Genomic DNA, 21,715 nt, shown 5'->3' on the forward strand with positions numbered 1-21,715 from the left:
TAATTTCAAAGAAATAGGGCATAAGAATAACTATGCCATACTAATTAACACAACGAACACAAATAGATCGATTGCTATTCAAGGCTGTAAAGAGGAGCAAAAGGTGGAAAAATATTCACATTTTTGGATCTGTTAAAGGAATTTTGTGGTTTATTTTTAATTAAAATACACATGGCACTTTATTGTATTGTACTGTATTTAGAAAAAAAATATATATAGTGACCTCAACTACAAAATGTATCAAGAAATGCTTTAGACCCAACATTAAAACAGAGCTGTTTATGCACACTGCTTTGGTACTTAATGCATGCCATTTTTATTGTATCCCTGTTGTTTGAGACAGTATGAAGATTATCTTAAAAATAACTAATGACATATTTACAGAAATTCACATTAAAACGATCCTTTATTACACATCATATTCTATGTCACAACCCCCTTGTTTACATTAGTAAAGGTTTATTCTAGAATTCTTGTGGATTGTTGCAAACCGTTCAATAAGAGTTTCCATATTGATTTGGGCTGCAAGTGTGTATTCAGTTGCTAGAGTTCCAAGATCGGACAACGTCTCCTCTGTTATTGTTGTACAGAGATATGACTTTATTAACTTTAGTGCTGGAAAGTTTCTATCACATGATGCATTACTGACTGGTAAAACACATGCAATTTTACACAGCTTGTATAGTTCAAAGAATGGAACAGCATAAGATTCAAGAAAGTTTGTAAACTCAAGAATCGTCCTCACCTCAAAGGAATCGGAAGTCTTTTTCCTCTCTAGAGTTTGGCTTGCTTGCTTAATTTCAACTGTTAAATCATCAAGATTACAGCTGTAGTAAGTAGCCATTGGGAATAATTTCTCAACACTGAGAAAAGATTGTGATCTGGGGTTCAGCGCTTGGACGGCTTCCATAATCTGTAAAGAATCAACTGAAAAGCGCAATTTTAGTTCTTTGAGAACCCTGTCAAGAACTACTTGCACAAAATGTGTACGGTAATCTTCCTTTTTGCTGATTTGAAGTCTGTGTCCCACAGATTCCATTATAATACTGTCAGATAAATGGAAAGGCAGATGGCAATCGCGTTTCTTGTTAGATGGCGTATTGTCATCATAGGGTGCTGCTATGCCACATTTAGCGCTGAGCAGTAGAGCTTCTTCCCAAATCTTGTATGAAGCTCTTGACTGTGTTGAAAATGCTGTCTTCCAGGATTCATTGCGCATTTCCTCGAGTTCATGTATTACGGTCTTCGCCAGGAGGACAGCGGATCCCAAGTCAGAATCTGTTGTTTGTAACATGTCTGATAAGGGTTGTGTCCTTTTCAATATGTCCTCAAAGACTACAAGGGCCAGAATAAAGTTGAAGTCAATGGTCTGACGAATTGCATTTGCTTCTATGGCTCTCTCTGCATTTCTCCCTTCTGCCAATACATTAAGTGTTTCCAAAAGAGGCTCAAGGGTCAGGAGCACAGTTTTGCATGTAGAATGTTGACATATGCATCCTGCATCACTTAACTGTTTTAAAAGTATTACCTGACTTTTGGATATTCGTTTTTGCACAATTATAAATAGAGAATGAACTACAGAACTTCTGCAAAACACATATAGCTTCTGCAGTTTAACAAAAAATTCAGCTGCCATATGTACATTCTTAACAGTATCAACAATTATGAGGTTAAGGTTGTGATTCATGGAATGAACATAAAGTGCTTGGTGCACCTCCTTCTGAACCTGTGATTGGACACCATGAAGCTGACCACTCATCACTGAGCCACCTTCATATGCTTGACCAACACATTTGTTTTTATCAATGCCTAGTGATGAGAATACACTTAAAATGTTATTAGTTAGTGAATCAGCATCCAGACAATCAGGGTTATAACACTTTAAAAAACTTTCATTCACAGTTTTATTATGAAGATATCTGACGACAACACATAGTTGGTCCATTTTGCTTAAATCATTTGCCTCGGCCCCAAGAATACAAAACGGACTGTTTTTAAGGCTGCCTGCAATGTCTTCTCTGACTAAAGCAGCCATAACTGAGACAAGCTCATTTTGAATGTTTGGGTGCAAATAATGTATATTTTGTCTTTCATTAAGTTTCTCCTTAACAATTCTGTCATTCTCTGCAATTAAATATAAAATTTCACGTATATGTCCATGGTCCAGCTTATCAGTAGTAAAGCAATGCTCTCCTTGCTCAATTTTAGTTTTAATTGTTAAGAGGATAATTTTTGCAATTGTTTTAATGTAATGTCGGTTTTCTTCAACTTCTTTGGCATAGGCTTCCTTAAGTTCTTTCATGAGTGACATCTCTTTCATTATGTGCCTTTCAAAATCCTCCCACCTTGCATAGGCTTTTTTGTGTGTTGCAGATTTATCATGTAGTGAAATTCCCTTTTCATTTCCCAAAGCATGTTTCCAATTGGTGAAACCTACAGTAACAAAAGTGTTATTTTTTAATCCTCTGCTTCCAGGACAAAGAGAAGAAGACTGACACACAGAAAATAAGCGACAGGGGAAACAGTATGCTGCGTCCTTGGAAACAGAGTACTCTAACCATTTATACGTCTGAAACCATTGTGGCCTGAAAGATCTGAAACGAACTCCCATTTTTTTAAGAGGGTACTCCTTTAGGATAGGCTGTCTCGGCCCTTCTGTAACACACTGTCCAAGATCACTCGGACCGGGTGCTTTTTGATTAACACAATTAATTGATGCTTCAACTGTAACTTTACTATTGTAACTGCAATGGACTCCTCCATTAGGAAGGACAGAGGCTTGGTCTGTTTCCCTAGCATCACTTCGAATGATCAGTGATAAAGGTTCCTCATCTCCTAATACTTCTCCATTATTTGAAGTGGCATCGGTTTCCATTGAGTCCTCCCACACAAAATTGAAACCTTTTAAAGATCGAGTAGGAATATTGTCCTCATGTGGCAGTTCCTTTGCACTGTTTTTAGTGTCTTCATGTGGACGTTTGATGAACTTGGAATGCGAGTAATACGATGTTATATCCATTTCAAGTATTCTTGCATTGCCAACTATAATCAAAAGAAGAAAACATCATTTAGAAAATAACCAGCTAGAAATTAACACTGGACTGATGGATAAATACTAGGCTACACACCCAAGCCTTATTCTGCCACTAGCATGGAATGGGACTACTGTAAATGGCATTTTTGTAAATTATACTTAAAACACAATATTTCAGTCAGATTATATTTTTGCTTATGATATGACATATCTACCACCCATCTCTCATTTTCTGTGCATATATTTCACTTTCTCTTCCAAAATTGCATACAAATCCTTTCTGCCAAAGCAAATAAGCAACCGTTCCATATTATCAAGCCAATAAAAATTAAGGATAGAATTTCAGCTGGTGGTTAAAAACTCCACAGGGCACATCACTTACAAGTTGTTAAGAACACTTCTGAACACTGTTGACATTTTATAATATACACAGATTTTAGTCCTCACTGAAGCATTATGACACCTGTTGTTAACAGTACTGCAGGGGAAAAGGCATGTGGTTAGTAAACACAGGAGCTAGGTTTTACCTAAAATAACACCCAGGAGTGGAGGGACTCATTAAAACAGCACTCAAGTGGCTGAGATTTTAAAATAAAGACACAAATGGCCCTATCACTTTGACAAACTGGATCTTTACTTCATTACCTTATCAAATACCTTACACAAACAACCCTGACCTATTTGCATATAAAAATCATTAAAAGAATTACCAGTTGCATACAACTTGCATACTTAAAAAGTAGTTTACAGGAACCCCCAGACTTGCATGTTATAAGAGGGTGAGACATGCATTGGCTGTGCTATGAACAAATATGTGCGAGACTGATTGTAACATGTAAGCAATTCTGAGAAATAACATTGATTGAAGAAAGAAAAAAACCCATCAAGAAAAAAAGAAAAATTCTCTGTAATTTAGAATTTTTGATATGGGCTTCTCGAAAAGTAACAACACAAAGACGTAGTCTATAATTCACAAGAAAGGGGCCACATCAGTATCACTGTGTGGGAATTTGCCCTATTGTTTTAGTTACTAATACAATGCATTCAGGGAAGAAATCTGGTCATTCTTCTCTTTAACATAATTTGTCAAAATTCCTTATTGTATTATTGCTCATCAGATGGCCACGTTCAGACTATTTCTAAAGTGTATCTCTGCATCATATTAATAATTATCAAGCTCTCTTACTCCCATCCCGAACTTATCAAACCCCTCTCTCATTCGGTCTTTTGTTCTAAAATGCATTCCCCCTCTCCCTCTCTTGTTTGCTTTCTTGAAAATCTTTCAATCTTTCCCCTTTTTTACTCACTTTTTCTTGCACTCCGCCTCCCTTAAGAACTCTCTGCGTTTCTTTTTTTCCTTGTAGGTTAAATAAACATTCTGTAACAGTTTACTAACTGTTAAGCTGTTCCTAATGAACAAATGTATTGCTAAGTTATATTGGAGACAGGGAGTGATTGTCAGACTTCTACTACTCTTGATCTGTGTGTTGCGTACACCTTTGAAATAAGTCTGGTTGCACATTGAGCTTCACGTTAGAATTTGGAGTTGTATCTATTTTACGTCAATGGTAAAGAATTATTAATAGTCTTTGAAACTGAAGAAAAAAGGTCTATTGTGAAATCAAGAGACTTTCTAACAAGCTTCAGGTCAGTATGGGAAAAAATGGATCACTCATATAGCAGACGGCACCTAATAAAACAAATTACTGACAACAAATTACTTATATTTGTATCGACGCAACCAGTTTATCAAGGGATTTCAAGTTAAACAAGCATTGGAAATGCAATAGGTCTCGCATTAGAAAAGTTGGAGCTATTGGTCTTGTAAATGAAAAATATTTTATTTATTTGTTGGTTTTTAAAATAGCTAAATTGATAGCTTTGTCATTTACAATGCCAATAGTTATAACTTTCGCGAATGTGACACCTATATCATTTGGAATGCAACATGTTTTGTATTTACGTGACTTAGATGGCAGCTCTGGTCGTTAGGCCACATCTTTAGAGAGCAGGAGAGTGCAGCAGGGGAGAGAAGCACAGCAATGCAATAGTTCTCGCATTAGGAAAGTTTGAGCTATTGGTATTGTAAAGGACACATTTTTTATTTATGTGCTTGTTTTGAAAATAGCGAAATTAATAGCTTTGTTATTTACAATGCCAATAGTTTTATCTTTCGCAAATGTGACACCTATTGCAACACAATATGTGTTGTAGCACTGAGTGGTGTGAGGGTGAGAAGGTGTGAGGATGAGTGGGTGTGTAAGTGTGTGAGGGTGAGTGAGGGGGTGTGAGGGTGGGTGAGTGTGTGAGGCTGAGTGAGGGTGATAGGGTTGTGAGGGGGGTAGGGTGTGAGGGTGAGTGAGGGTGTGTGAGGATGAGGGGGTGAGGATGAGTGAGGGGGTGAGGGGGTGTGAGGGTGTGAGGGGGTGAGGGTGGGTGAGGGTGAGAGGATGTGAGGGTGTGTAATGGTGAGGAAGTGTGAGGGTGACTGAGGGTGTGTGAGGGTGAGGGGTTAAGGGTGTGTGAGGGTGAGTGGGTGTGAGGGTGAGGAGGTGTGAGGGTGAGTATGAGTGGGTGTGTGAGGGTGTGAGGGTGTGTGAGGGTGAGTGTGTGAGGCTGAGTGAGAGGGTTGTGAGGGGGGGTGTGAGGGTGAGTGAGGGTGTGTGAGGATGAGGGGGTGAGGATGGGTGTGAGGGTGAGGATGAGTGAGGGTGTGAGGGTGAGGGGGTGTGAGGGTGTGAGGGTGAGGGGGTGTGAGGGTGGGGACGGGTGTGTGAGGGGGAGGGTGTGTGAGGGTGAGAGGATGTGAGGGTGTGTGATGGTGAGGAAGTGTGAGGGTGACTGAGGGTGAGGGGGTAAGGGTGTGTGAGGGTGAGTGGGTGTGTGAGGGGATGTGAAGGTGTGTGTGGTTGTGTGTGTGGTGTGTGTGGTTGTGTTTGTGGTGTGTGTGGTTGTGTTTGTGGTGTGGGTGGTTGTGTGTGTGTGGTTGTTCAGGTCCACTGTTCTACCACTGCCAAAACAACCATGTCTGAAAATCCAACAATGTAAGTCAATTATGACTGAAACAAATACATTTAACCCGCAGGAGCTCTTGATAATGGGGCAAAAATAGTTTGTGTCAATAGCCCTTCACAGTCTTCATCGGTTGGTTATCAGTAGAGTTCAGAATCGGGTTTAAGGCACTCACTATTGCACATGCACCAATATGTGGTTATTAAACCAACTATTTAAATGAACAAGCTTCACATTAATATTTGAGCCCTAAACTTGCACCCGCAGAACAAAACAATGAGGATGCCACCTCAACTAAGAGAACCAGTGCTGCTGAAAGTTAGTTTACTCCTTTCACTTCGCTTCTAGACTTGTGATTGTCCACCCCTACTATTCCAGAGAGGAATAACTTTGCTAGCTTCTCGGGGCTGGTGAAGACTTTATTTGAACTGGCAGCACAAGCTGTTTTTTGTAGCGGGTTACAAAAAACTGTTTCGAAGGCCCTAGATATAGCAGAGAAGTTAACGGAATAGAAAGAGGTGAGGGCATCCTTTTCCCTTACCAAGACGACTTTGGGCTAACAAAAGCATTTTGGAGCAAGTAACACAATTCAGCACGTGCTTATTTTAAAAGGAGGAGCCTTCGGGTAAAACGATATTATTGCAAAGCAACCAGAAAGCGGCCTTCGTCCTCAAATCACCCGTCTGGGTCGAGATAATTGAATCATTTCAAGTCTCAAGCTCGCTTGCAGCTTTCATTAATTATAACAAGGCCTGCGAAGGGGAGGGGCGAGCAATACACCCCCGTGCGGCGTCTGGGTGAAGCCGTCTGCAAGGGGCCTCACCAGAGAGGAGCTGCGGTGCTGGGCGGCTCACAAACACTCAAAGAACAGAACTGCAGTAGAGAAAGTGCAGTCAAAAGTACAAGGAACCCAGTGCAAAGCACATTGTAGTAGGCGTTTATCAGGTTTTGAGAATAATTAGAGGGCTGTCCATTGTTGCAGCCCCACCTCCCCTACTGTGAGAACTGGCACGAGAAAAGAACAGATCCTGGGCCAGGATCTTGCTCAGAAACCACCTCATCGAGTACAGATGGATTGCATTTGCAGAAGTGGTATTTTTTTTTTTTTTAAGGAAGGAGGCGCCATTTATTCAATACCTCGTCTGAGTTATCACTTCAGCTGCTTGAAAAGGCAAAATGCCTCTGCGTTTGCATTTTAAGATATGAGAACTGCACAGTGAAGGTAATGACTGTCTGCTAGCTGGCAAGGAAGAGGAAGCCTGCCTCCCACGAATGAGACAGGTCTGCTGGTCAAAGCGCCTGCTGTGGGCAACATTAGCACTTGGGAAGCAGCAAGGTAGCTCAACACGCACAGTGCCCATTGCTGAAATCTGTGTGCAGACTCAACATCACAGGATCGAATCCTACCTAGAAAGCCTCTTCGACCTATCATCCATCTGAAACTGGTGAAGTCAAAAACTTGTAGCTGGAGTCAACTAACATTCATCACTTTGGAATAGAATGCCCGATACCAAAAAAAAATAACAAAAAACAAGACGGAGGGCATTGCTGTGGGGAGGGGGGAGGAAAAATGCGGCACGGCCGCAGCAGGGGGCGGAGCGGGGAGAGCGGCGATGAGGGTGTGAAGCAGCAGGGGCTGCGGGATGGAGGCTGGGCTGCCTTTGATGTGTTAATGCGAAGCAGGCAGGCTGGTGGCATGTGCACGCGCTTTTTAGGGCTTGCGTTTGCGCAATGACCTAAAAAGCACATGCACTGCAAGGAATCGCCAGTGGAATCGTGTGCTTGGTTAAACGATGTTTAAGCGCCTATAGTCTCGCTCCGCTCAAAGCCCATGCGCATTGAGAGGCGAGACCTAAAAAGGTAAGCTGGTTATTGGCCTTGACTAAACACTTCAGGGTTGTCACACCTTTTCAGTGACCTTCATTGACCACCAAAGTGCACAAAAGAAGCATCTTCTAACATGGACATGACTACTTTGTTCTACTTGTCACATAACACACTGAAGGGTCACCCACGAGCATTGTGACTTTTCAAACATGGACATCTCACATGAACAGACTGAAACGATCAGCTTCTGAGTATTGTCTAAAACATTCACTACCTTCCATCAGGTGTAGACAAATAAATATGAAAATATACTTTGCCAATAGCACCTGGAGATGCAACTGGAGGGAACAGTGTCACAACTTTAGAAGAGATCCAAGCACTCCTTCAAGTGCTGATTTAATATTCTCCCATCTGAAAGAGTATGCTAGATAGTACTACCAGTAATTAACCAGCAACAATGATTGCTGTAAGCTTATATTAAGCCAATACTGCTCCCTTTAAAGAACTTCCTAAAGACACAAATGAACACAATCATAAATGAAGACAAACTTCAAAAGACAAGCAGATGAATGGTTAGACACATTCAAATACACTAATGGGTACACATGCAAAGACACAATAGCATGCAGATACAGACACATGCAGGGGCAGGGGCAAGGAGCAAAGCTATCGCATACAGGGACCAGTGCTGAAAGGAAGCATGTTCAAGATAATGCACAAGTTGCAACACAGACAATGGCTTCCAGCTAAGCAAATGCAGGAAAAGGAAGATCCAGACATATACACACGTATATTAACATTTGGAAACACGAAATAACAATTTTGCGGCTGAGAGAGTAATAATATTGTTTGTCTGTGAGGTTGTGACGATAAAGATATTTAAAGTAAGAAATAATGAAAGAAATAAATTTCTGTAAACTGATGGTAAGCATTTATAGTTTTTTAGGTGGCTAGGTCAAACCCGACATCCGTTGTACACACATAAATGACTATTTCTGAAACTCTTTACCCCATGCTACCTTACAGGCAGTGGAACCTGTCTTCTGCAGGTAAGCAGGTCCTCAGCCGACTCACATATTTTACTTTGTGTGCATGGACCAAACTTTCTATATTACACAATAATCCAGAAGGAGCCAGAATTCTAACATCCCCCAACATATCTCTATTTGTTTTAAGTATGGCTCATGGATGTTTTCTTTCCTCCTTCATATCCTTATTGGATTTTTGTTATTGACATTTTTGGTTCCAAAGTGTACCATCATGTGCATATTCAGGGTTTTTGTGCAATTCTAAATATTCCATAAGTCTTTCTGGTTAGTGTCCGTCAGACTTTCCTAGGGACTATGGTGGTTTTGAAATGTAATATTACACAAATATTTCTTGGTCAAGATATTATCTCGTTCTTTTAATGACAACTCAAAGGCCACCTGCACTCAAGCCTTAATCCCAGTGTGGCACTTTGCTTCAATTCTATAGCAATTAATTGACTGCTTTATCTGGCTTTGAACAGCACTTTATACTATGCCGTACAGAGAAGCGTCTTTGTTGCCATTCTAATACAGTAATCTTTGAAACTGTGGTCAGTGTTCGGTAATGAAAAAAGCATTGACAACATGCATGGCACAGATGGATTAAACATTTCATCATTATTGTGCTCCTTCTTCATTGGTCGATGAATTGGAAGGGGACACTATCATATACAGTAACTGATAGGAAATACACAGGCACAGTAAACAAAATCATATATTTCTACCCTGAGACTGTCCAAAATGTTTAGTTTATTGCATTCAGTATAGATAAAATACTGGTATGCATACCTATTCATTCAGAGTAAAATCACATCAAGCATGAGAGAAAAACAGCAGCTAAACAAAAGTCCAAAAATAAAAACGCATAAATGGTAGTGATAATAGTAATAACTCGATTACTTACCAGTAATCTTCATTACGCCTTGTCTGAGTTTCCTAGACACATTCCTAATGTTTTGAACATTCCCATATGCAAAGCAGGCATAATGGTAAGCACAATAAAGTTTCTTCTTGATTTACGCTGGTTATCTTTATAAAGAATAAACTCTTTATTAGTCCTCTTTCGTTTTTGAAAAGCAAGGACTACCACTCCACCCCTCCATATTACTTTCAATTCAGTACACCGCTTCCTGAAACACCAAGAATTACAAATATACAGATCATGGGTAGGAAAATTAGGGAAATGTTATTCTCTGATGAGGGACCAACCAAAACGTTTTCCACATCCTATAGTTTATTTTGTAAACTTATGAGGCAAAATCAAATGATGACAGATAATACTTCCGTTCTTTATACAATATCTTGTAAACTTAAACACAGGCTGCCACTCTAGTAACCATTTATCCCCTTCTCCCTTAACCTGTAATTGACAATGATTTACAAGGGTGTAAAATTAGGTCCATGTAGCAGCTTTACATATTTCTTTCCACAAAATACCTTTTGATTCAGTCTAATAGGTGGTCATCCCTCTTGCTGACAAAGCATATACACCAGAAGGAATGTTTTCATTTACAGATTTGTATGCATTAAAAAATTGGTAGATTTGACCGTAGCAGTCTTTTTCCTCAATTGGTTTATTTAACCCCTTCGCTGCGGCGGCTATTCCGCCGCAGCGCTAAAGGGGCGGGGCGGCCGTGCGGCAGCCGCATGCTGGTGACAGAACCGCTCCGTCACCAGCCGCGGTTGAGCTATGCTGGTGACGGAGCGGTTCTGTCATGACCCGACCCGCCCCGCTCATTAGAACGCCCGCGCGAAATCAGCGCCGCGCAGACGCGGCGGCTGGGCCATGACGGAACCGCTCCGTCATCAGCACAGCTCTTCTGTAGCTGATGACGGAGCGGTTCCGTCATCAGCAGGGGAGGGGTTAAACAGTTGTTTTTACAAAAATAATCAGTTCTATGTACATAAACCAAAATTACTCTTTAAGATCTAGGGTGTATAATTTTACTTCTTCTGGAGAAGGAGGGTTTGACATAAAGCCCGGCAATATTATATCTTGTTCTAAATGGAACTTAGAATTGATCTTTGGAATACATTTCAGTGCAGGCCCGGACAATATCCTGAGGAAATATGTTTGCATAAGCAGGATCCTTAATCAAGGCTTCTACTTCTCCCACGTGTCTAGCAAAGGTTATAACTAGAAGGAAGGCAACTTTAGCAGTTTAATATGAGAACCCTATTGTTTGTAAAGGCTCAAAAGTCTATCTTCTAGGCCTCTTAAAACTAAATCCAGGCTGGTGAGGGTGAATCAACAATAGGTGTTTTATAAGAAAAACGTTTGTCTTCCTGGCAATTCGTCTACCAAAGAAATGGGACTTTTTAAATATTAGATAGCTTTGAAAGGAGCCCAATGGACTTTTAAAGTAAAGGGCGAAATAACATTTTGAAATCCATCCTTTAAAAACACCTTGAATGGATTACATAAAATAGGAACTAGATTCTTCTTCTGACACTATCTTTTTCAATGTATGCAATGTCTTGAGTAGGATTTTCACTTATTCTCTCGACTGCCTTGTATATCGGAGGCAACGTCTTCCGAACACCCCAATTGTTCTAGAGGCAACCTTACCTAACAAGAAGGCGGACAGTCTGAAGGACAAAGGGAAGCCTAATATGTTCTGTAAGCCATTGCTATCTCCTTCTAGATAGGTTGTGCATTCCCATCAAGGGATGATGAAAGAACCTCTGTGCCCACATTGTCTCCAACACAGAGGGCTGAAGATTAGAAACATCTTATGTACTTTAGTGGGATGGAGAGCTAACCTTTCAAGACCTAGGTTGTTAGATTTAGGTGTAAGCCGACCTGCGGAAGAGGTGTGGCTAAAGAAGTGGACTAGGAGAAATCAGGAGAAGATAAGGAAGAGTTTCCAATGATAAAAAGAGTCCTCCTTTGTGGTGTAAAGGTATAACCATGGCATTCCCGTCTTGCCTATAATGATCTCAAACATGTTAGGATGAAGGTGAAGAGAAACCATACAGGAAAAAACTCCATTAAAATGGTATGCATACTGATTTGAGTTCCTGCTATAAAGGTGACAATTAGGAATGATAAATTGTCCTTATGTGTTGCATTACATCCTGCCATTGGTGTCTCTGAATTAATGTACTCCTTTGTGACTGTATCTCTATGGCTTCTTCCACATCCGAACTGAAAGCCTATTTTTCTGAAGCTTTTTGTAATGCATCATTAACTACCTTATCAGTGATGCCCCTCAGATTACTTTGAGATACTGAAATCATTGCCTCATTTTTTTCCACCTCAGTGTGATTCTTTTTGAAGAGCACTTTCTGGGTTCCATTGAAGCACTAAATTGAAACCACAAGTGGATTTTAAATACCTTTAGGATTAATTTCTCTCTCACTCTGACCAAAAACGTATAACATTATCCTTCAGCTGCACACCTACTCCTAGGAATGCATTGCAGAAAGAACACAATCGAGGCACTCCTCTAACCTGGCTAAGCACAGCTCCTAATGGAAGGTAAGACTCTGCCTGCGAACGGGTCCCCAACTAAGCTTGGTTTCCCGCCAGCGCATTAACCTCATTCTGAAAGCTGCATTTACTGCTACAGTAAGTGAAGAAACATAGCATGTGAAGTTAATGTGGTGCCTTTAAATTATTCGCTTAGTGTTGTACTACCTTTAAGTTTGTAATTGTGACACACTTACCTTAACACAGAAAATGGTCAGCCTCTCATTTGTGATAGGAAAATTATTATGGGTAGGGGAGTGGGTCATGCTTGCTTAATAAAATAGAAAGAATTCATTCTTTATATACACAACAAAGGTAAACAAAGAAGAAACGCTATTATGCTTACTAGAATGCATGCCTCGCATATGGGAATACTAACAATGTGGCGAGGAGGTCGTGACGTGTCTTTACTCTGCAGGAGTAAAAGGCTACAGAGAGTCCCTTGAAAACACTTAATTGAACAGAGACAAATCCATACCTGTTACTATATTAGCACAATCAACATTTGGAAAACTGTGTAAGCTTGTTTTACGCCATCTGCCATGTCATTCAGCGTATCATCCGAGCTGTGACAAACAGGCAAACACGGCAGATTGCTTAAATATCCAGATTGCTCAAACATCGTTTGAATATGTGTTCACTAGTACACGGACAAGGCAGACATACGGCAGAATCAGGGCATGTATTAAAATCCCAAGATACTGTGTAACTGAGGAAAGAAAAGAAGTAACGTAAAATACTCTTCTCACTTCGTACCTCTGGGTTTCTGGTTGTGATTTCCTGCGTATTGCTTCAACAATTAATTTCCGGTTTCCTGTTCCGGCAACTGTATTAGGAGGACTATTGGCCGATGACAATGAACATAAAAATAAGACTGCTGCAATAAGGACTATTGACAAGTTACAATGAACATGGCAATAGACTGCTACAATAAGGAGACAAATATTTGCATTATGAGTTTTAGTTTATTGTGGTAGCTTATTATATTAATTTATTATATTAGATTGTTATTTTCAATTGTTTTAGTTCATTGTGTTGGGTTTATTGCAGTGATGGCAGATCAAAGGATGGCTTCCCCTCCACCTTTCTTGGCTTCTCCTGGAGATCCACCTGTGCCATGGAAGCAGTGGAAAACACTGTTTCTCACGTACATGTTGGCAATTGGTGGTGATCGTTATGGTCCACCCAGATGTCAAGCAATTCTTCTTGATGATTTAGGCATTGAGGGGAGGAGAATCTGGAGACTCCTTGTCGCGGGCCCCTTTCCCTAGCCAAGTCATCAGCAAAGATCCAAGTTGTGCCATATAGACAGTGGCACGGCTTGTGCGAGCGAAGCGCCATATCAGAGAACAGTTTACGAGCCAGTGAGCTTCAGGGCGACCCTCAACGCAACCAGATGCTCTCCGGCGGACATGGCGCCCAGGCCGCGAGCCCAGCGAAGTGAAGGGGCGGACAACTGATACCTGGCTCCTGAGCTGTGGAGGCACCGTGGGATCAGAGGCGGGCTGCTGGGGTGGCGCCCTCGTTGACAGTGAGTGGGAGCCTGCAACGAAGGGGGATGTGAACCTACAGCATCGATCGGAATTAAAGCTGCATAGTCAAATCACAGAGTAAAACCACAACCTTCGCTTGGGACCGGCAGTGGGACGGTCAACTCAGAGACAGCTATCCGGGCAGACGACCTCCAAGACAGCGGGTGAGAGCCGGTCCCGGGGGCGCAAAGAAGCCAGAAATTCTCACCTTGGCGCCAGCGCGATAATCAAGCGCGCAGCTGGTGGGCCTCCGCAGCATTGGGCTTGGTACCAGTGTCGTCGGAGGTGGGTAGCGCTGCATAGGGCCAGCTTCTGGGGGCGTAAGAAGTACGGCTGCTGGAGTTCAGACTGCCTGTCACAAATGCAGCGAATTTAAGCTGCAAGCCCAGCGTCCGAGAGCCAACCACGGGAGAACTTATTAATGGTGCGCATGATAGGGCGAGTCTAAGGTGGACAGCAGGTCGGGCTGGCAGGCCCAACGCGGAGCATAGCAACAGCCTTTGGCGGGACTTAGCAAGAGTTGGCTGCGGGGTCCAACGACTAGCACACTGGAAGCAGGCTCACACAGGCCGAAAGGCAAGGCCCACTAGCAACGGCAGACAGTGCACAAGGCCGGGTGCCAGTCTGCGAGGACGCTGCCACTGAGGCAACGACCTGTAGCGAAGAAAGTGGTGCTAGATTTGGGTGCCACCTATCACGACTCTGAGCAACCCCCTATAGGGTTGATAGCACGCTAAAGACGGGCGAAAATGGCCCCCACCTGAACAGCAATCGGACGTACGGTTCGTAGGCCCGCCCAGGCAGACAACAGGCAGCGCCGCGTGGGTGCTGCACACAACACTCTACAGCCGAAGGCAACAAGGCGAGAGGGTCCGTTAGTGGTGAGAGCTATCCTCTACCTCCATACCGCTGCCCTACGAGCTGCCTGGGACCACAGAGCTAAAACGGAGCGGCAGCGCCATGGTGGGCTAACAAGAGAGAACCCCAGAGAAGGTGGTGCGCCTGCTCACACAATGCAGCCCTCAAGTGAAGGCACCAGAGACCGGGCCGCAGAGGTGACACTCAAGTCCCTTACTCGGGGCTAGCGAAGCATTGCGAAGAGGCACAAGGTACCTGGCGCTCACATAGAAGCTCAGGAAGCAGTCACACATCCGCACAGGTCTGGGTCCGAGAAGGGGCCCGCAAGACAGAAGTTGGAGCGAGGTCGGCGGCCTTTTCCCCCCTCATTGTACTTGGAGAGGTTCCCTGGTGGCACCTTCGCGGACAAGAAAAAGAGGCTCAGGACAGACAGGCGGGGGTCCAGCAATGGCCCAATGAGGTAGAAAGAGGAGCGGTCACTAAAAGAAATGCTTACTAAAGGCTCCACAGCAGTGGACAGAGAGGGTCACACGCCAGCCCCCCCGGTTTTTAAACCACAGCAGAACAAGATGAAGGGGAAGTGCTAATCACCCGGGCCTTTCTCAGAACACTTTTCAACACTCTCTGGGAAGACTTTCAAACACTTAAACAGGAGGTAGCAGGAGAGGTGAGAGAGATAAGCCCTGACGTCAACGAGCTAGGGGAGCGTGTAGCTGCCATAGAGGACGGCGAAGAATCCAAAATTGAGGAGGTAGAACACTTGCAACAGGAAATCATCCGCCTCAAAGATCAGCAGTTGGACCTACAGGTGCACGCAGAGGACCTCGAAAATTGGCCACGACGCAACAAGATCCACGTTCGAGGGGTCCCACTAAAAGAAGAAGGGGCGGACGTCGCCAAATACCTCCAAGGCCTTTTCAGGGAGATTCTGGGCGAGGCCTCAGACTTTGATGTCCGCATTGATTGAGCACACAGGGTGGGCAGAGGGAGGCGATCACCGGCTCCCCCACCAGACATTCTGGCGTTTTTACAAGACTTCCCACTGAAAGAGCGCATACTACGCGAGGCAAGACTGAAACAACCCCTAAAATACCAAGGGCACTCCATAGCCCTCTTCCAGGACCTGGGCTCCATCAAGCTACAAAAAAGGAAAGCATTCAAGGAAGTGACCACCTTCTTGAAGGACAAAGGAGTGCCGTATTCCTCGGGCCACCCCTTTCGATTGATCTTCATATAGAGTGGCAAATTGCACCAGATGCGTTCTCTTCAGGAGACTTGTGAGCTTTTGGGCCTGGCACATTGTAGTCCGGAGTCTTCCCCTTGCCCTTCACAACGCTCTTCGGGGGGAGGATGGCAGAGAGTGGGCCGTAAGCGATTACCCGCCGCAGAGACGAGGCCGGACCACGCAACTATGTCACATGAAAGGGCATCGGCCCTTGCAGCGGTGTCAAGGGACACCTCATCTCCTGAGAAACCCTAATCTGCACATGGGGGACTCACATGCACTGCACTATAGCTGGCTGGTGGGGGAGGGGGGTGGAGGCGGGGACCCAGGTCGGTTGGGTTACATGGTCACCCTGATTTTTCATCACCACATGCCCGCGACTATGGAAGGCGGGCATTGGACTATGGTAGAATGTTGGGGAAGTTCAGTTGGGGTTAGGGAAGGAAAGGGGGGGGAACCGGGAGGCAGGCGCAGTGAATGGATCATACGGGAGGAGGAGAAGGAGGCAAGAGACAGGGTAGCGTACTTCGGTCAAACGTGATAAAATAGAGGTTGTAGCCTTGAAAGTTCGAGGGGTGTTTGTTGGGTTTCGGGAGGGGGAAGGGAAACCGGTGTGATACAGGGAAAGAGGCTTAGCTGGAGGCCAGCAGCACTGCGGGAGGGTACATCGACTCCGGGGCACATGCATAGCACTGGTAAAAGCAGACTCCCAGGGACACTGCAGTCCATATTCAGGAGGTCGAAATGTCGAGACCGCTTCAGGTAATCACCCTTAATGTGAAGGGGTTGAATAATCCCGTTAAAAGGCGCGCTATCTTGTCTTATTTCGAGAACTCGGGGGCTTCGGTGTGTCTACAACAAGAAAAACACTTACTTTCCAGAGATTGGCACAGAATGAGGTCCCGGGCATTTCCGTAGCAATTCTACTTCTCAACGAGAGATAAGAAGGCGGGGTGTCTTTATTGTTTGCAAGGCACTTCCAGGGCAAAGTGGGCGATAAGGTGGCAGAAATCAAAGGCAGGTTGCTGGCATACTAAGTGTGGATGGGAGGAACCTCCATGGTTGTGGGATCCCTCTACAAAACCAATTCAGGTCAAGAACTCTTCCTTTAGGGACCCTTGTCTGAGATACTTAGCCCCCAGGTTAGGCAGATTTTGGTGGGAGGTAATCTTAACTTAGTTATGGACCCGGAGAAAGATAGGTCGGGCCAGCACTATGGCTCCACTGGAGCCATATCTAAAGATGGAAAGTACTGGCTGATAAGCCGGGGGTTAGTGGACCTATGGCGAGAGGCTCACCCAATACTCCTTTTACTGGAACGTGCACCACACGTACGCCAGACTGGACCACTGTATTGGGTCATCCGAGATCAATGCGCTAGTCAACACAGTGGATATCACGCCGGCTGCGCTCTCTGACCAAGACGCTGTGACAGTGACCATCGCCATGCCGGCGACACAAACACCAAAGGGGGGGTGGCAAAAACGGGAAACACTACTCCTACGAGAGGGGGGGGGGGTCGCTCAACAATGACACAAATGCATCTCACAATTAACGAAAAGGCAGACACACCCATGACAGCCATATGGGGGGCCCTTAAAGCGGTGGTGAGGGGCGAACTGATAACTATCTCTGCTGCGGTAGCTCGAGAACAGAAAGAAAAGAGAGACTTACTTACGCAAATGTGGTGGAACTGGAGAGGGTGCATAGTCACACAGGAGCCATAGGGTGTGGTGCCAATTGAAAGCAGCCAGAACACAGCTGGCAAGCCTGGATCTAGACAGGGCTGAATATGCGGCCCTGCGGCTTAAACACACATACTTAATCAGAGGAGATAAAACAGGACTTTTTCTAGCGAGCAAACTCCGAGCCCGTGCCCAGAGCTCTACAATTGCGGCCCTTCATAATGCTGTGGGAGATTTGGTGGAGAATGATAAGTTGATAGCGGCTGCCCTACGAGACTTCTACGCCTCGCCGTATAGCAAGGATCCGCAACTAGACAAGAATGGGGAGGCCTATCTCCGGAGAGCTGCGACGACAGCTCTGAATGCAGCAGGAGCCGCGGCTCTAGACGCACTTATTAGGATTGAGGAAGTGATAGGTGCGATCTCGCGCCTTAAACCTCTGAAATCCTCTGGGCCAGACGGCTTTTCGGCTGGATTTTATAAAACATTCCGCCCAATTATAGCTCAGATTTTAACTCGCCGTTTTAATTCCTTTCAGGGCCCCGGATATATCCCTTGAGACATGCTCGAAGCGGATATAATGGTCTTGCCTAAACCTGGGAAAGATGTCACCCAATGCGCCTCATACCGGCCGATTTCTCTACTCAACCTAGACTTGAACCTTTTAACAGAAATCCTAGCGGCCCGACTTGGTCCGCGCTTGCCCGGCATTATCGAGTCAGACCAATCTGGCTTCATACCAAATAAGCATTGCAGCGACAACACCAATCGCCCCATGCACTTAATTGACAAAGCTCACCGCACTAAGATGGATGCCCTACTATTGCCGATAGACGCCGAAAAGGCCTTCAACAGGGTAGATTGGGGCTTTTTAGACAAAACATTGGCACATTTTGGCATTGGAGACCGGTTTAGGGCCTGGGTTGCAAGTTGTTACAATCAACCCAAGGCAACAATACGGGTCAATGGGACCAGCTCACAACCCTTCGACATTCAAAAGTGGCACAAGGCATGGGTGCCCGCTGTCGCCCCTCTTTGCGCTTTACGTGGAACCCCTTGCGCAAAGGATAAGAGACGACCCGACATCCTTGGCATCCTCTTCAGAGGAGAAAGACAGACAATCTGTATGCAGATGACATTCCGGCGACTCTTGAAACACCCAAGCGCTCAGTCCCAGCCTATTTTGTTTTTCACTGAGACCTGGCTAGGAGAATTCTCAGACCCCGACATCATAGAGGCTATGCCTCCTGGCTACTCCCTCTCCAGACTGGATAGGAAGGAAGGCAGGGGAGGAGGAATTGCAATTGCTACTAAAACTCCTATACAATGCTCCCTATCTCCCCTTACTATCGATCACTGTGAAGCAGGATCTTTTACAATCATCATAGGACCTCAACTCTCCCTCTCAGGCATTCTTGTGTACAGACCCCCAGGTAGGCTGTATGATTTCACAACTAGCCTGATAGAAGCCAATGCACACCTAGCAATAAGGAAAAGCACATTCTTGGTGCTTGGTGACATGAATGTTCACTTTGATGACCCCCTTGACACCGAGGCTAAGGACATCAGGTCAGAACTCCAATCCCTACAGCTCGACCTAATAAATCATGACCCCATTCACAGACTTGGTCACCTCCTAGACCCAATCTATGGGAATGGTTCCGGAGTGCAAGTCTCATCTCCAATTCCGGTACCCTGGTCTGACCATTCCATTATTCCATTTCATATTCAGATATCTGAGTCTGATCCTAAAAAAGATTCTGATCACCGGTACCTGCGTCGGAAATGGAAAAGTTTCTCCCATGATATTTTTAACGAATCGCTTGAAACAGGAGGTCCTCTAGGAGGCACAGACTGTGAAACAGCCTATAGTCATCTGCAGAACCGTATTTTAATGGCCCTTGATAAAACTGCTCCCATTCGAAGTTTGAAAAACTCTAAAAATGCGAGAAAATCAACCCCGTGGTACACTCCTGAACTCCAGGCTACTAAATCCGCCTGTAAAAAATTAGAACGCGAATGGCGTATCAACTTTTGCCCGACTATTAAAATACAATACAAAAAAGCGCAAAAGGAATATAATAAAAAAATACGTACTTCCAAAGCCTTGCATTACAAAACTCGCATTGGGGAGGCAGAGAACTCCTCTAAAGAGCTCTTCAAAATCTTTAAAGAAATCTCTGTGCTCACAAATGGTAATGTGTCCTGCAATGACTCTGTGGAAACCTGTAATAAAATGGCAAAATACTTCTCTGGGAAAATCACCGACATCTATGCCAACTTTTCTGGCAACCTGACTTCTGGCCATGATTTTATGGAAAGCGTAGAAGTTAGTCTTACTGAGCCTTGCTTACAATGCTTCTCGGTCCCCCCTCCTGAAATGCTTGTAAACGTCTATAAAAGCGTCAAATCGGGTTCCCCTCGCGACCCGGCCCCCCCCGAAAGTACTTAGAGCAAGTCTACAAGTACTGGAACCTTATTTCAGGCACGTTATCCAATTATCCTTTTCCTCAGCTTGCCTTCCGGTAGATTGGAAGAAAGCTATAGTACTACCAATCAAAAAGAAACCCAATGTAAGTCAGGATATTTTGGAAAACTTACGACCCATCTCTCTCCTACCATACCTTGCGAAAGTGACCGAAAAAATAGCCAATAAACAACTTATGGCTCACTTAGAATCTAATAAATCCCTGCACAGCTCCCAATCTGGTTTCCGGGCGAACTACTCCACTGAGACAGCCCTCCTGAGAGCGACTGAAACTCTACGGGCAGGAGCTGACGAGGTTCACACGATGGCACTTATTATGCTGGACCTCAGTGCTGCGTTTGACACTGTAGCACACTCCATCTTGCTACAGTGTCTAAACAAAGCTGGGGTCACCAAGGCGGCACTAGGATGGCTAAAAGCTTTCCTTACCGACCGCAGCTTCCAGGTTCAGAGAGGCACTCTCCTCTCAGATAGCATTGCACTAGAACAGGGGGTGCCTCAGGGCTCTGCCCTGAGCCCCACCCTGTTCAACCTTTATATGGCCCCGCTGGCAGATGTGGTCCAATCGTACGGCATAAAATTAGTATCCTACGCCGACGATACCCAACTGCTCATCTCCTTATCCCAGGCACCCACCTTAGCAGCCGCCAACTTCAAAACCTGCATGCAGGAGCTTGCAGGCTGGATGAACCAACATTGCCTGAAGCTCAATGGCTCTAAAACAGAGGTTCTTGTGATTGGAGGAGATGCTGCTAGCTGGACTCAGGAATGGTGGCCTCCTTGTCTGGGCTCTCTACCTACCCCTTGCAAGGAAGCAAAGAACTTGGGTGTCTGGGTTGATCCCAAACTCTCTTTTGATAGCCACGTCCATAAAGTAGTAGGGAAATGTTTTGGGGTGCTGAAGACCCTAAACCGGACTCTGGACCTTCTTCCTTTAGAGGCCAGACGCACCATGACCCAAGCACTAGTCACCTCCCGTATTGATTACGGTAATGTGCTACTTTTAGGGACAACAGAAAAGAACATCAGAAGGCTGCAGGTTCTCCAAAACACGGCAGCGCGGCTAGTCCTCAGGTTACCCAAAAGAGCAGCCTCTAAGCCCACCTTGGCTGCTCTTCATTTGCTTCCCATAAAAAAGAGGATCCTATTCAAAGCCCTCCTAATATGCTATAGGATAACCTCACAGCAAGCCCCTGAATACCTGAAGGATCTAGCCATCCCCTACGAGCCCAATAGAGCACTCCGCTCTATGGGAACTGGTCTTCTTAAAGTCCCCCGGATAAAAAAGGCCAGAATGGGAGGCCGTTCCTTTCGCGTGATGGCAGCCAACAACTGGAACTCTCTCCCAATGAACATCAGACTAGCAGAGACTGAAGCAATATTTAGGAAACTTTTAAAAACCCACCTGTATACCCTCTAGGTCCTTCACTTTCTCCTGCTGCTCTCTCCACAGCGCGGGGACACGCCGGGATGGCGTCACCAGGCGCTTTATAAACCCCTTTATTATTATTATTATTATTATTCTGCGGGAGCTGCCCGCTTTCGGTAGCATTT

At 44.6% G+C, this 21,715-nt stretch overlaps 1 protein-coding gene across 4 annotated transcripts in view; it reads right to left on the reverse strand.

The window, feature by feature from the left end:
- Nucleotides 1-292: 292 nt before the first annotated feature.
- The window catches only part of LOC147726667 (zinc finger MYM-type protein 1-like), a 54,385-nt gene continuing 32,962 nt past the window's right edge, over nucleotides 293-21,715 (reverse strand). For all 4 annotated transcript variants that reach the window (XM_086960727.1, XM_086960728.1, XM_086960725.1 and 1 more), the window contains exon 2: nucleotides 293-3,042. In XM_086960727.1, the coding sequence (XP_086816853.1) occupies nucleotides 449-3,019 (2,571 nt within the window). In that variant the 5' untranslated portion in view covers nucleotides 3,020-3,042 and the 3' untranslated portion in view covers nucleotides 293-448. The remainder of the gene's footprint in view (nucleotides 3,043-21,715) is intronic.

The sequence above is a fragment of the Lissotriton vulgaris genome, chromosome 3_1 (genome assembly GCF_964263255.1).
Source record: "Lissotriton vulgaris chromosome 3_1, aLisVul1.2, whole genome shotgun sequence".
Classification (NCBI taxonomy): Eukaryota; Metazoa; Chordata; class Amphibia; order Caudata; family Salamandridae; genus Lissotriton; species Lissotriton vulgaris.